Below are 16412 nucleotides of genomic sequence, written 5' to 3'. Positions count from 1 at the left end.
TCTTCTTTTCAAGAGCCACACAAATGGGAAAAATTATTTTGATAATGTAAACACCCCAGATGGTTAACAAACAAAAATTAAACAGGACCCTGAATGTGAAACTTCTGTTGCTAGGCAATAAAGAATGAAAAGCAAAGTTTTCCGTTTACCCAGCTTTCGCACCACATTCTCATAGCCTCTCCAAAGCTCAAGCAGCAACTTTCGACAGAGCTGCCAAAAAGCAAGCATCTAATGCACTCCCAGCACTTTAATAAAGTCTGAAAAGACTAATTATAGTCGAAACTGCCTTCATTTCAATCAAGCTACAACTAAATCCAGGCCATAGCCACCACATCAGTTTACCCAAGCAACTTCAGGTAATATTGTAATACAAGCCTATCGACCAACTGAGCATTTTCTACATATGCACCCTGGAAATAACTGGGGAGAAAAAGTAGGGGGGGGAGCATCTATCAAGATTAAATGCAGCTGCTCTTTCAAACCTATCAAATGGGTAAATTTGACAAAAAGCCACCATTAGGCCAACATGAAAGGCTCAAGACAACATCCTTTCAGTTCTTTTGTACTTCAGTAATCAACAGATGTACTTATTCACCCCTCCCCCTCCAACCAAACCTGATCAAGACCTCTTTTTGAATGGAAGAAAATAATTCCACTTTGTACATCTTCTAGTTAATCAAGACTTTCTATTCAGCAATTTGACCTTTTGTTCAAAACAGGATTATCAGTTTTTTTTCCCCCAGTTACCAAGGGCGACTCGCATGGTGAACATAATTGCAATAATTTGCAAAACACCATGGCAACCTACATTACAACTAGGTAAATACTGGTCTTTTGTGCTACATTGTTATTTTCCGAGATGCTGAAGTCAAAGAACGAATGACAAATGAACACAAAATTTATATTTGCTTTGTCTAACCAGAGCAGAAAATTGATACTGAGAATAGGGGAAGCAGCTACAGCTGTAATTTCTAACTTGATTAATTAGAATGGTAACAGTCCTTAACAGGATATTCAACAAACAGCCCTGACTCGGTCTCTCCACCTACCCCGCCGACCATGAATTTTTTTTTCATCAAGGAGAACAAACATCCACATTTGTTCTTTTCTTCAGCTCAATGGAATCTTTAATTACAGAACATTGTCTCTTTGCTCTTCATTTCAGTGAGGAGAGAATTGGTTCTGGAGAAGACTGGGTCGTGCAAAGTCACTCATACCCAACTCTATTGGACAACACAGAGGCTGAATGACTAATAACATTCTTTGGCACCAGCAGCTGTTCTATGGCTGGGACACTGACTTACAATTACACGGACTACAGCAAAGCTATTTCAGAGACTGACTGGGAGTTGAACTTTTATAGACACAGCAACTTATTTCCTAGTGAGCACATTTCTTGACGTGCGGATTGTTCTCAAACACTGCAGCTCAACTTAAAACTTCTTGTCTGACCCAATACACAAACAACATCCATGAGGCATTTGTCTGAATATCAGGAAGAAACAAAAAAGGTACCAGCATGGGCCCGTATTGGATACCAGCAACAACTGCAAGGATGAATGAATTTTTTGGGTGCTGCCTTTTTGAACATGGTTCGAAATTAAAACTCCAAAATACATGAAAAACCTGGACTTATTTATCTGATTCTACTTACAATGCTTAATTTTTGGGACTTAAGCAAACCGGTTATGGAATAAAAACTGTAGTCAATTAATCTTTCACATCCTTTCCCAGTTAATTAAAACCATGGCTAAGAAATTACTGACATTATAGCATAATTATCTTTATTACTGCAACATCGCATCTTTGAGATATTAAACGTTAAGGATTTACAAAACTTTTGAGTATCAAAGATTTTTATTCTGGGCCTTTTACATTAAAGGTGGTGAGGGTGAGCAAGGAGGAGCTGTCTATAGGAACATGATGCAAGTTGAATTAAAGTTTTCTGCCTGGGGTTAATTTTAAAATCATTGTATATTGGACAGTAGCTGTACGTAAACAATCTGATTCCAAAAATACACTTTCCATAATTTTTCCAACATGCTATCCTTTATATTAAGCCATTTCTGAATGCCACATTTTTGTTACCCGGTATTATCAATAATCGATCAACACAAAATGGCTCCATTGGGGTCAGGTTTCCTTTATCCTCTCCTGGCAATCAGAATTGAGTTTCAAATGTTTTTTTTAAAAATTCCATATTGCTTCAGAGCGAATATTTCCCACATCACTTGTCTCCAACCTAGATTACCAGTTTTAGTAAGCAATTTGGGCAAATTATGCTCCTCTTGATGGTTCCATTCCCACTGGGAAAAGGGTTGAAATATGCAAATGTTTATTTTCCATCAGAGTCTCATTCAGAGCAAGCATTGTGACACAGTTTCAATCTTGCACTCATGGTTTTACAAAGTTAGGTATCGGAGCTGGAATGACAGTACTCCAACCTACTGGACCAACTATAAAGGGGGCAATTATTTCACAAGGAACGATTTATGTGCCATGTGGTAGCTTTGTACTGTGACTCTGTCACGGAACGCAAAGGAGTTTCAATGAGTTACCTGATGAACAGCTGATTACACTTGAATTGTTTAATACACAACTGCAGGAAGTTTAAATGATTTTGATAGTTATTCCAATAATATTAAGATGAACACAATGTTAGAAATGCTCAGTAGGTCATGTCAACATGCAAAGGGAAAAAGTCCAGTCATGTACTTATAACAGATGGTCAGTCAGGCCAGTATCCCACGCTAAAATCTTATAGCATCGTTCCAAGTTGTGAGGAAGGGTCACTGGACCTGAAACGTTACCTCTGAATTCTCTTCATAGATGCTGCCAGACTTTGAGCTTTTCCAGCAACTTCTGTTTTTGTTACAGCATTGTAACTCTTCCAGATGGTTAGTGTTTTGCTTCCAATACTTGGTTTTTTAAATGTTAGTACTGCATAGATGTTAGTTAACCCTAAATTAAGTTGTTAAATGAGCTGGATGAATGCACAAGGGTTACAAAGCATACTTGCAGATTCAATATGGCTTTAATATGATTTTAACAATTTAATTCACAAACTAATGATCTCTCAAGCCCAAAAGTCTCCCAACTCCAAGATGATTCAGACAGTTGTTCCTGTGAAAAATTAGTAGAAGCAATGATTGCAGCTGGTCTATGGAAGTTTTAATTTTAAATCACTTACAATTGCCAGAAGTCAGATTATTCCAGTAATATCAAATAATTTTATACGTTGGAAAATGTATCACTTGATCTATGAAGTGTTCACTAATGCACATGAAATAAAAATGCCCAATTAGGTGTTTCCACAAGATGCATTTTTGAGATTATTCCATGGCTTGTTTCCTATGACACGCAAATGGGAGATTTTCCAACTATTGCTTGAAATTTGCTGCTAAACATTTGAATCTGTAAATCTCCTTTGACACATCCCATTTGCTGAGTAAGAATAATAGCAGTTATACACCAGGATGCATTGATCCTTATCAATTAACATTCCATTGCATTTGTTCTCGACATGTTGAAGAAGTTTAAATAAAGTAGAAACATTTAATATTAGCGATAATGGACTAATCAAGATTATTGGATATTCTTCTGCACTGAGCATTAACTCAAATTCTATACCGAAGGCACATCATTATCAATCGCAACTACTGCTCTATGTTAATCAGCAAAATTTCACAGAAAAAACAAGAATAATTTTTGAATGATTGCTAAGAGATTTATTAAATTTTTGTTCTTCTTTTAAATTTTGAGCAGACTGAATGGCAGGTCACATTGCCCGTTCATTACTGTAATGGATATTAAATTCAGCCCAGAAGTGTGATGGGGAGTCATGCTTCTGGGTAGAAAGAATTTACACATCAAGTTTGGACGACTATTGATTTACTGTAGTCCAAGAGGGTGGAATGGAACTTGGATGAGATCACAATAAAGAATTAACTAATCATTCTCTGACCTACAGAAAATCTCCCCTCCCCCTACTGCATCCCAAAACCAGCCCAGCTCATCCCCACCTCCCTAACATGTCCTTCCTCCAACCTATCCTCTCCTCCCACCTCAAGCCACATCCCCATTTCCTACTTATTAACCTCATCCCACCCCCTTGGCCTGTCTGTCCTCCCTGGACTGACCTAACTCCTCCCTACCTCCTCACCTTTACTGGCTCCATCCCCGCCTCTTTGACCTGTCTGTCTCCTCTATCTATCTTCGATCCGCCTCCCCCTCTCTCCCTATTTATTTCAGAACCCTCTTCCCCTCCCCTATTTCTGATGAAGGGTCCAGGCCCGAAACATCAGCTATCCAGCTCGGCCTGCTGTGTTCATCCAGCTCTACACCTTGTTATCTCGTATTCTCTGACCTAGTCAATTTTTGTTTCACAAAACCATTACAGCACAGAACGTAGCAGCTACTTGGTGCACTAAACCCATTTCAGCTCATTGCAAAAGCTAATCCCATTTCTCACAATTCCTACAGCACTATACATATTTTTCTTCAGTGTTTACCCAGTTCCCTTCAAAAAGCCACAGTTCAACTGGTTTCCACCATAAGCTCATGCAATATATTTGAGATTCTCATCACCTGTGCAATAAAACCTAGGTTGTTTTTGGTTCTTTTGCCATTCACCTTGCATCTCAGTTCTTCTGTCAAATCAGAACATTTTCTCTCCGTCAACTCTGGATGTTTCAGAATTTTCAACACTGCTAGCAAATGACCTCTCAACTTTGTCTATAGAAGCGTGGTCTTTCTCTAAGCAATCTTTCCATACAACTGAAACTCATCCCCAACACCAATGCAACAAATATTTTTAGATCAGATTCCCTACAGTGTGGAAACAAGCCCTTCGGCCCAACAAGTCCACACCGCCCCTTGAAGCATCCCACCCAGACCCATTCCTCTAAAACCCACACACCCCTGAACACTATGGGCAATTTAGCATGGCCAATCCACCTAACCTGCACATCTTTGGACTGTGGGAGGAAACCGGAGCACCCGGCGGGAACCCACGCAGACACGGGGAGAATGTGCAAACTCCACACAGACAGTTGCCCCAGGCTGGAATCGAACCCGGGTCCCTGGTGCAGTGAGGCTGCAGTGCTAACCACTGAGCCACCGTGCCGTACCTTTTCTGCCCCCTTTCTAAGCGTTCCCAGAATTGAGCACGAATGAAGTTCAGTGCAATATTTGCTGGATGCATAATGGTTAACGGATCCACCACTATCTTTCACATCCTCCTTACAGTTGGATTTTCCCGCGGTGAGTCCAACATTTTCAATAAACTGACTGCTTCTCCCAGAAGCAATATAGATGCCTGATGCAATGGTGGAAATTAACACATGGGCAGGTGCATGGACACATAAAGGAATGTTGATCTCACGGAGCAGAAGTAACTTTCCTTGTGACAATGTTGGGTGCATTTGATGGTGACTCTGGATGCCAAAAGCACTGAAACTTGTCAGGCAGAAATATTTAATATATCAAGATTGAGAAGTGGCTGGTCTTCTCTTTTTGGTTATTTTTAAAAGGGATTGGGGCAGGAGTAGGCCATTCATTCCCTCAAGGCAACTGTGTGTCAGACAAGATCACAGCTGACCTGAATGTGGTCTCAACTTCAATTCTGAGTCTATCCCTATAAGTTGCAACTCTGCCGTCAATCAGATATCAGCCCGGAACACATTCAATGACCCAGTCTCCACTGGAACTGAATCCCAAATATTGACAACCCTTCAGGAGAAGAAATTTGTCCTCAGCTCCATCTTAAATAGCAGACATCTTGCTTTTAAAATGCTGCTTCCTAGTTTAGATTCCCTCACAAGGAGGAACATCCTCTCAGCATTAACCCGGTCAAGTCAGCTTAGAATCTTGTGTTTCAATGAGGTGATACTCATTTCTCAAAACTCTGGCCAGTATCAAGCTAACCTGCTCAAACTTTGTTCATAAGACAACCACCTCACCCCTGGGAATCAGCCTAATAAGCCTTATTTAACCTCTCCCAGTGCAAGTATATCCCTCACATAAGGCAATCAAAACTGCATACGGTACTTCTCGATACCCTGTACAGGTGTAGCAAGATTTTGCTACTTTTTGGGGCGGCACAGTGGCTCAGTGGTTAGCACTGCAGCCTCACAGCGCTAAGGACCCGGGTTCAATTCCAGCCGCGGGCAACTGTCTGTGTGGAGATCGCACATTCTCCCCATGTCTGCATGGGTTTACTCCGAGTGTTCCGGTTTCCTCCCACAGTCCAAAGATGTGCAGGCTAGGTGGATTGGCCATGCTAAACTGCCCACAGTGTTTAGGGGGATGGGTCTGGGTGGGATGCTCCAAGGGGCAGTGTGGGCTTGTTGGGCCGAAGGGCCTGTTTCCATACTGTAAGGAATCTAATCTAATAATCCAGTTCACTTGCAACAAAGGCGAACATTCAGTTTAATTTTTATTTGTACATAGAGGCTGACATTTTGTGATTCATGTACAAGAACATCCTGTACAACATTCCGCAGTCTGTCTCCATTCAAATACTACATTGCTTTGTTATTCTTCTTGCCCAAAGTGCTCACATTTTCTCCTGTTTTACTTTATTCACCAAATGTTTGCTCACTCACTTAACCTTTTCAATACCACTTTGAAGACTCTTTCTATCCTCCATTTCAAATGAGATGCAGCATCTGTACTCAAAAGGCTGCTTATGAGCACTGCAACAACAGAGTCTTGAGCATGAAAGAATTTGACATCATAACTTTGTACCAGAAACTATGCGCTGAAAGCAAGCTCTAAATGATTTGATGTAACGCACAATTAAAAAAAAGTGACAGACAAGAAAGAACCTCATTCCACCTCATGTTTTTGACTTTCATATGCGGAAACAAACTGTACCAAAAAAAAGCATGTGAATGGAAAGGGAGGGTAGAAATTAATTATAAAGACAAGATGGAGTAAAGAAGTACTGAGATGCTTTTAGTCAAGAGCTGTCAAAACTGGATAGTTAGTTCTGAAAGCATGCAAATTATTCCACATAACATACTTTGCACATGGCTGGTTTGAAGGTTTGTGTCCAAGTGCAAGTAGCCACAGTTTGAGAAGACTGTTAACTATTGCATTGCAGGCTAGGTCAGCGTCTATTGCTCATTTTTGTTTACCTCCACAAAGTGGTGGCATGCAGCTTTCTTCAGCAGCTGCAGTTTATATGATGTACACAGACCCACTAAACCATTAGTGAGGAAATCCCTGAATTCTGACCCAGCGATAGTGAATGTATGGCGATACATTTTCAAATCAGGATGGTGTGTGGCATGGACAAGGATCTGCAAGTGGTGGTGTTTCCCTGCATCTGCTGTCCCTTTCTTTCTAGGCGTAAAGTGCTATCGAACTAGTCAGATAGTGCAGGGCACCCAAATATTTCATTCCAAGTATAACCAAGGGTAGATATAAAATAATCTTATTCTTCCCAATTCTTTTCAAATTTTTACAAACAAATAAATTGAGGGATCTACAATCCGGTGCGGCTAGTTTTAGTTAGATGGCAATAACGTGGCTCAGTATAATGCTAAAAGCATAGGGTTCAATCCTCATTCTGGCTGACTGAGTCTCAGGACTTGCCTTCTTAGCCTGCCCCAAGGAGTGGAAGGCAATGGCAAACGATTACTGACAAATCCTGCCAAAATTAAAAAAACACAGCTCAGGATAAAACAGTGAAAGTACGAAGGATTAACCCAAGGAAGGCAATTTCAAATGAAACATTAAACAGAAGCCTATCTACACTCTCAAGTTTCTTTTTATTTATTCAGGGATCCGGGGTTCGGTAGACTGGCAATCAATGCTATTAGGGAGGGCGTTCCAAGATTTTGCCCCAGTGATAGTGAAAGAACAGCAATAAACATTTCTATGTCAGGATGATGAGTGTTTGGAACAGAACTTGCAGTTGGTGTTCCATATATCTGCTGACCTTATCCTTCTAAGTGGTATGGTTATAAATTGGGAGAAGGGAGTGTGCAGTGGGACCTGGGTGTCCTGGTGCACCAGTCGCTGAAGGTAAGCGTGCAGATGCAGCAAGCAATAAAGAAGGCAAATGGTAATAATGTGGCTAAGTATAATGCGGAGCTTCATTGCGAGAGGTTTCGAATACAGGAGCAGGGATGTTTTGTTGCAGTTATACAGGGTTTTGGTGAGGCCACACCTAGAATATCGTGTGTAGTTTTGGTCTACTTTTTTGATGAAGGATGCTCTTGCTCTCGCGGGAGCACAGCAAAAGTTGGCCAGGCTGATTCTGGGGATGGCAGGACTGATAAATGAGGAGAGATTGACTAGGCTAGCACTGCTTTCACTGGAGGTGGGATGAATGAGGGGAATCTCATGGAGGCTTATAAAATTCGACCAGGACTGCACAGGGTAGATGCAGGAAGGATGTTCTCAGTGGTGGATGTGTCCAGAACTATGGGTCATAGAATGAGGATTCAGGGTTGACCATTTAGGACAGAAATGAGAAGATATTTCTTCACCCAAAGAGTGGTGAATCTGTAGAATTCAATACCACAGGAAATAGTTGATATCAAAACACTGAATGTATTCAAGAGGCAACAAGATATAGCACTTAGGGCAAATGGGATCAAAGGTTATGGGGAGAAAGCAGGATTAGGCTATTGTGTTGGACGATCAGCCACGGCAAATGGCAGAGCAGGCTCAAAAGGGCTGAATACACGACTCCTGTTCCTATGCATTCTAAACTAAACCAAAACATTAATTTGAAGAGCAAAGGAGTCATCCCTTGCCTTAAACCATTTTTATCCATTAGCCAACTTCACAAAAGAAATGCATACTCCAATATCCGGTCATTATCACCTTGCTTTTTTAAGAACTTACTCTGAGAAAACTGGCTGTCACTTTTCTCACATGACTACAGTGAATACACTTCAAAAGTGCTTTGCGCCATCTGAGATCAAATACAAGTCTGTTTGCCTTTTTTCAGTGTTTTTGAGAACCAGGTTCCCAAAATGATACCAATACCTTCAGAAGATCCTCCAATTTTGATGGCAAGAAAGGAAGACCAACAGCAGCATCCTCTCCCTAGCCAACATAACCAGCATCAAGACACTACCTGTCAAAACCAGCTCCATTTGGCAGGACACACTGTTAACACATGAGCTACTGAAGCAACTACCTTACTTGGAACTCAGTGGCAGCAGAAAACTCCCAGGAAAACAGTGATGTTTTAGGGATCCTTGTTGACTCATGGAAATCCCTGGCACGTCGCTAACCAAAATGGCAAAGGTCAATCCAGGAAGGTACCAAACAATCAAGAAACTTTGTGGAGAACATGCACGTGTAAAACGAAGTCATCGGAGACAGCACACACAGCCAAAAACAGACTTAATTGATCTTCCAAGTATCATGTGCAGATTATGCATTTGTCTTATCTGCCATGTCAAAACCGACAAATCAACTGGAAGCACATCATCTTCAATCCAACGGACTAACAAAGAAGAATGAGATTTGTTTTGAGTTTGGTATATTATTCTGTATAAATTTGGGGGTGAGAGGAAAGGTAGATACTATCTGCTCCAATATTCAGAAGGAAGCAATTAGCTAACTGTCTTGGTTTTCTGAACATAATCTGAATAATGTGTTTTACTTGCATTGAGCAATATCTGGATAATCTGATCTGTCAAACAATGCATGGAATCCAAATATATTTGAGCACAGGCTTTCTCAAAGAGTGGATGATAACATCTGTGTCTCAACAAGACACTGAGTGGAAACGGTGAAACAACTTTGCTGAACAATTTCAAATTTCCAGTGGACATTAGCACCGGGGATAGAAATGGTTTAGTCATTTTGGAGTTGGCGCAATAATTCCAAACTCACCGACTTGCTGGAATTAATTTACTGTTGAACAGTCATCTGTACTCGTCTTCGTTGAGCCTTAGTTGTGTGCCAGATGGAATTTGATGCTGGTAATACATTTTACCAGGTGTGATGCCACATGGACACATGGAGCAGCCTCATTAACGAGAGCTCAGGAAATAGGAGCAGGAGAAGATCATTTAACCCATCAAACTGACATTCCCATTCATTATGGTCACATCTGACATGCAGCTTTAACTCCATTTTACAGGCTGCTCCCTATAACCCTAAATTCACCAAGATCTGACTATTTTAGTCTTAAACATAGTAAATGATAGCACATCCACAATAACCTAGAGTGTGAAGTTCTAAAGATTCAGAACTTTGAGTGATGTAAATTCTTCTCATCTCAGTTCCAAATGACCAGTTCCTTATCCTAAGATCGCGTTCCTATGTTCGAGATTCCAGCCCATGGAAAAGCCTCTCGGTTACTATCCTGTCAAGTATGTTCAGAACTCATATTTCATCGGATCACCTCTCATTCCTCTAAACTTCAGAATAAATATAGACCAAATTTACTCAGTTTTTCAAAATAGGATAATCAGATCATCCTAAGATCAATCTTGTGAAACTACACTTAGGGTGACCAAACTGCACATAGCAAAGTATGTTGCAAGTGGAACACAGACATATTTTGACAGAAGCTGCAAGACACACAGTCTTAAAGTATCTGCGTTGTATTCTCGGCCAAAATAAAATATCAAATCTCTAAGATCTTGAAGCAAACTTGCAATAACTTCTTATTTGGAACTGAACAATTTTGAATGGTAACCTTGTTCCAACTCCACATTTGACATTTTATTCAACATAAAATGAATACAATTTCCTTTAGTTAACATAGTCAAGAGAGGCCATGAAGGTGTTACAGTCAAGGAAGTGTGTCACTAAAGATTAGCATCTGGAAAAACATTGGGACTTTGACACTAACCTGAGGTCTTGCCAATCTTCATATCGTGGCAGATCGGTCATTGCAACCAGGAAACGTGTTGGAACAACTTTCTTATGAATTACCTTAGTTGGACATGCTTTCAATTCTGATTAGGAATGCTGGGTTGATAATTCATGTCAAAGAATGAAAATAAACTATCTTGACGTGCCAATTCAATACTCAAGGGCTGCAATGTTGTCAGAGCTAATGCCTAAAAAGACAGGCTAAACCAGGCTACCATCTGCTTGAGGTTATTGATCCCATGGACCCATTCATCACAAGGATATCGGGAGTTCTCGGTCAACTTTTCACCATTAGAAGTAGATTAACAAGTCATTCATCTCTTGCCTGTTTGTGGGATATTGCAGTGCAGAAAATTGCTGCAAATATTACAGCATTAATTTTATGTGAAGTGGATGGAGAAGTTTGAAAGAGAGTTCTAAAGGGATTTGGGACTTCCAAAGGACATTTGTTACAGGGCCAAATTAGTAACGTTATCATTCGTGACTGGCATGGATAGAGTGGGCTAAGTCACAGGTCAAGTGAAAGGTCTGCAGTGGAGTTTCCCAGGGGACAGTGTTGGGACCTTGCTTTTCCTGATATATATCGATAATTTAAACCCTAGTGCACAGGACACAAGTTCAAAATGAGCAGATGATACAGAACTTGGAAGTGCTATGAGCTGTGAGGAAGATAGCATATAAGTTCAGGAAGGATGTAGACAAGTTGGTGGAATCAAATGATAGATAGTGGTTGAAGCCTCATGTGGAATATTTGGGTATTGGGGGCATGGGAAGGTGGGAGGGGTAGGTTTTGTTGGTTGCTGGTGGTGGGGTCACATAAGCATTGAGCTGAGGAAGGAGAGGATGTGTACCTAGGTCAGGCTGAGCTAGTAAAATTTACCTTACAGAAAGACCTATGACTCAGACACCGACACCATAAGCAAATTTGTGGTATGTTGATTCACATTATAAATTGCTCTTCCAACGCGTCCTATCTGCTTCAGGAATGAAGAAAGCCAAATGCCGAAACCTCATGAAAGCTTCAAAATTTTGGCTTGTTTGGGTTTAGAAATCCATAATGCACTTTCAAATCGGAGCAAATGTGCTCAGGATCCTCTCTCATCTTATGTATCTCTTTCAATTTCTTTTTAATTTTCTTACCTCGATTACAGTTTTCCCAAAAACACAGAGCACCAGTATTGAAATGAGGAACACTAGGTAAACCCCTCCCTTTACCCAGTCATTCTTATTAAGTAAACCTTGAGCAATGAATAATTGTAGGCTTCAGCGAATGTAATGACCCCTCTATAACAATGCTCCAAATTAGTGCCTTACAACAAGTTTCTCCTGAAATTGATTCTGGCAAATCTAACACACTTAAATTAAAAAATGCCAGTTACACAAGTACTGCTTGCTTTCCGGTTGGAAAATATAAATCCTCAAGCTGCCTCCCTGTAGCAGTTCTTTGCCTCAAAGTATTTACAGAAAGGCCCAAGACAGGCACTCCAGTAAAAGGAAACAACTGAACAAACTTCCCAACAACACTCAAGAGCTGCATCCATTCTCACTTTCTTTTACAATCACTGCACAGAATTTATAATTACCAGTTCTTTGCCTCTATTGTAAGTGTAATAGACTAAAGAGCTATCACAGCCACATTTATTTTAAAAGCACCAGCCCTGGAGAGTCTACTAGAGGGCCAAATGATTAACACAAATGCTTTGTCAGAATGAAGATGTAACAAGCACCGCCCAGTCAAAGGATGAATTGAATCAGTGGGTTATCTTTCAGATTAACCAGGGCATTTAGTAAGGAAAATTTCATGAAAGTGTAATTCTTAGCTTTCATGAATCTACACAGCAGGCAGCCTGCCAACTGTCAAGCTGGTGAAATTTTCCTGCTTCAGAAAACATCCCCTATTCATTTCTTAGTTTAGATAAGCTAATGCTTCTCTTGCACAAGCTTATTTGCAATGCATACTCCCTTTCACCAACAGAATAAGGCATCATTTATACATCAGTTTTAACAATTTTCAAACAGCACCAAATATACTATGCATGGAATTAAAGCACTTTTAAAAAAAACAATAGCTATCCTGCACTTAATGTAAGCAGCATCATTCAAGCTTTCTTCAGCCTGACTGAAGATGATAGTTCAGTTGAATTCACTTAAACTATCCGAAAAGCTACAGGATTTGTTTTTGATCAGTGAGCCATCAACAAGGTTAGATTCTATAATTCTCTGCAGGTACTTACAGTGTAGTATCTTTTGATATGTCTCCTGATGTCCAAAATTAGCTTGTTACGCATCTGCACTTCATACTGAATAGGTAACACCTCACAATCAATATTGCTGCAGTGAAGCAAGCTGGGTTGGATCTGTTGCCCCTGATGCAAAATGGAAGACACACGCGTGAAATATAGTATCATAACGCATCGCATTTTAGTGATGGGAGAGAATGTCATTCCCAAACAGTCAAGAATCAGTAAATGTGACTTCTTTTGTGCTCAACTTGATCTTTTTTCATGTTTCACTTGAAGGTGTAAGTAATCTTACAATGATACACACTCTGAATATTGAGCCCATCTGCAAGTTCTCAACGTCCACGCAATTAACTCTCTATCTTGTTTCCAGCTGTAATGAAGCAAAAGTCAAGGATTTTGCTCAGCACTATTGCTCCGTGCCAGGCCCTACTCCTTACTTTCCTTAAGCAACCGGATTGTTTTGACTGAAAAAATCCAAAACATCTGCTGCTCCGCTACATCAACTTGGAATAATTACTTTTAATTTAGATAAGGGCTTCTTTGCTTTCAGATCCAAAGTCTACAAAGTTGCCCAATCTCATAATTTACTGCGCATTTAAAATGTTGAAAAAAAATGAGGATGAGTTCATATTTTTTCCACAATTTTAGGTTCAGAATCAAGGCCAACAATATTTGGCACCAGTGCCTGAACAGAACACATCCTCTTGTGATCGATGGCAGAGAAGGACAACATTCTACAGAATGTCAAGAGAATTTTTTCTGAAAAATAAACAAGGGGTAAGGTGGTGAGGGGAAATCATGAGAAATAATGATTCGCAAAATTATAAATGAAAGTACTTGTCTTTTTAAAAATCTGGAGAACATTTTCGCGCAGAGCTTTGTGATCCCAGTTTTCTCCACATCAATAAATTCAAACCATTTCTCACCAAAACAGAACTGCTTTAATACTTTGTGGCAAGAACAGTTTCGGAAAATTATGTTCACATTTAAAGAACTAAACCTCGAACAATGACGTGATGCTCTCTTCCTCAGTCACTATTTCATTTTAGCATCAAGGAAAAGCAAGACACTTCCCTTGCTTGAAACTCCAACTTATGATTGCAAGTTTCAATAAAAGAAAAAATCAGAATGCTAAGTTTCTGCTCGACAGAGGCAAGTTCCAATACAGTTTCAGCTCTTGGCACATTTAGAAGCCTGCTCTAGCTACTGAGTGGAACACAGAGCAGAACAGGATGTAGTGAGCAATGAAATGGAGGGGTGCTCCACAACTTGCTTAACTTTTTCATGAAAGCGAGTTTGGAGGTTGGGAAGGAATGAATATTTTAAGATTGGCCTGTATAAAAGTTTGCCACTTTTGTTTTCCAGAGTTGCATAGCAACCTACCCCAGTATTCTAAAGGAGCTGGTAGCTAATTGGTTACCACACATGGACATCCAACTTTTCACTGGAAAACGCTGTGAAGAGCTCTGCTTCAAACAGAGAAGTAATTACTCCCAGTTAGGGTGCAAGTATTGCAGAGTCACTTTTTCTGTTGGGTGATAGCATTCTGGGATAAAGGGTTTATCTATTCCACAGAAGAATATTTCAGAAGATCTTTAGATTTCAGTCGTTTGTCAGTATCGAAGTGGACAAAATCTTTTCCTTGCCCAGATTCCTCAACAGTTTGAACCATGAATGGTTTTCATATTCTTACTAATAGTACTCCAGTCAACTGCAATCCCTCCCACATTGACTTGTCTTACATTGGCAAATTCAGTACAAACTGCAAATCAAACCTAGGAGACAACACAGTGTGGAGCTGGAGGAACACAGAAGGGCAGGCAACATCAGAGGAGCAGGAAAGTTGACGTTTCAGGTGCGGACACTTCTTTGCTGAAGGCCTGGCCTCCTGTGTTCCTCCAGCTCCACACTGTGTGGTTTAGGACTCCAGCATTTGCAGTTCTTGCTATCTCTGAGATCAAACCTAGGGCCTTTTAAGTCTACACTGTTTAGTAATGTTTGCTAAAGTATTCCTACATATCTACTGGAGCACAAAAGCTGACGTTTCGGGCCTAGACCCTTCATCAGAGAGGGGGATGGGGAAAGGGAATTGGAATAAATAGGGAGAGAGGGGGAGGCCCGTTTCTATCTCCTTCCCAAAATCCACAAACCTGCCTGCCCTGGTCGACCCATCGTCTCAGCCTGCTCCTGCCCCACCGAACTCATCTCCACCTATCTGGACTCCATTTTCTTCCCTTTGGTCCAGGAAATCCCCACCTACATCCGTGACACCACCCACGCCCTCCACCTCCTCCACGATTTCCAATTCGCTGGCCCCCAACACCTCATATTCACCATGGACATCCAGTCCCTATACACCTGCATTCCGCATGCAGATGGCCTCAAGGCCCTCCGCTTCTTCCTGTCCCGCAGGCCCGACCAGTCCCCCTCCACCGACACTCTCATCTGCCTAGCTAAACTCATCCTCACCCTCAATAACTTCTCTTTTGACTCCTCCCACTTCCTACAGACTAAGGGGGTGGCCATGGGCACCCGCATGGGCCCCAGCTATGCCTGCCTCTTTGTAGGTTACGTGGAACAGTCCCTCTTCCGCACCTACACAGGCCCCAAACCCCACCTCCTCCTCCGGTTCATTGATGACTGTATCGGCGCCGCCTCTTGCTCCCCAGAGGAGCTCGAACAGTTCATCCACTTCACCAACACCTTCCACCCCAACCTTCAGTTCACCTGGGCCATCTCCAGCACATCCCTCACTTTCCTGGACCTCTCAGTCTCCATCTCAGGCAACCAGCTTGTAACTGATGTCCATTTCAAGCCCAGCGACTCCCACAGCTACCTAGAATACACCTCCTCCCACCCACCCTCCTGCAAAAATTCCATCCCCTATTCCCAATTCCTCCGCCTCCGCCGCATCTGCTCCCACGATAAGACATTCCACTCCCGCACATCCCAGATGTCCAAGTTCTTTAAGGACCGCAACTTTCCCCCCACAGTGACCGAGAACGCCCTTGACCGCGTCTCCCGCATTTCCCGCAACACATCCCTCACACCCCGCCCCCGCCACAACCGCCCTAAGAGGATCCCCTCATTCTCACACACCACCCTACCAACCTCCGGATACAACGCATCATCCTCCGACACTTTCGCCATTTACAATCCGACCCCACCACCCAAGACATTTTTCCATCCCCACCCCTGTCTGCTTTCCAGAGAGACCACTCTCTCCGTGACTCCCTTGTTCGCTCCACACTGCCCTCCAACCCCACCACACCCGGCACCTTCCCCTGCAACTGCAGGAAATGCTACACTTGCCCCCAC

At 41.6% G+C, this 16412-nt stretch overlaps 1 protein-coding gene across 1 annotated transcript in view; it reads right to left on the bottom strand.

Annotated features, from left to right (window-relative positions):
• The window catches only part of pola1 (polymerase (DNA directed), alpha 1), a 258605-nt gene that overhangs the window by 91904 nt on the left and 150289 nt on the right, over nucleotides 1-16412 (bottom strand). The window contains exon 34 of the mRNA XM_048541425.2: nucleotides 13086-13217. Coding sequence (XP_048397382.1) covers nucleotides 13086-13217 — 132 coding nt within the window. The remainder of the gene's footprint in view (nucleotides 1-13085; nucleotides 13218-16412) is intronic.

Source organism: Stegostoma tigrinum, chromosome 12 (genome assembly GCF_030684315.1).
Source record: "Stegostoma tigrinum isolate sSteTig4 chromosome 12, sSteTig4.hap1, whole genome shotgun sequence".
NCBI lineage: Eukaryota > Metazoa > Chordata > Chondrichthyes > Orectolobiformes > Stegostomatidae > Stegostoma > Stegostoma tigrinum.
This window is presented reverse-complemented; position numbering and strand designations above follow the sequence as displayed.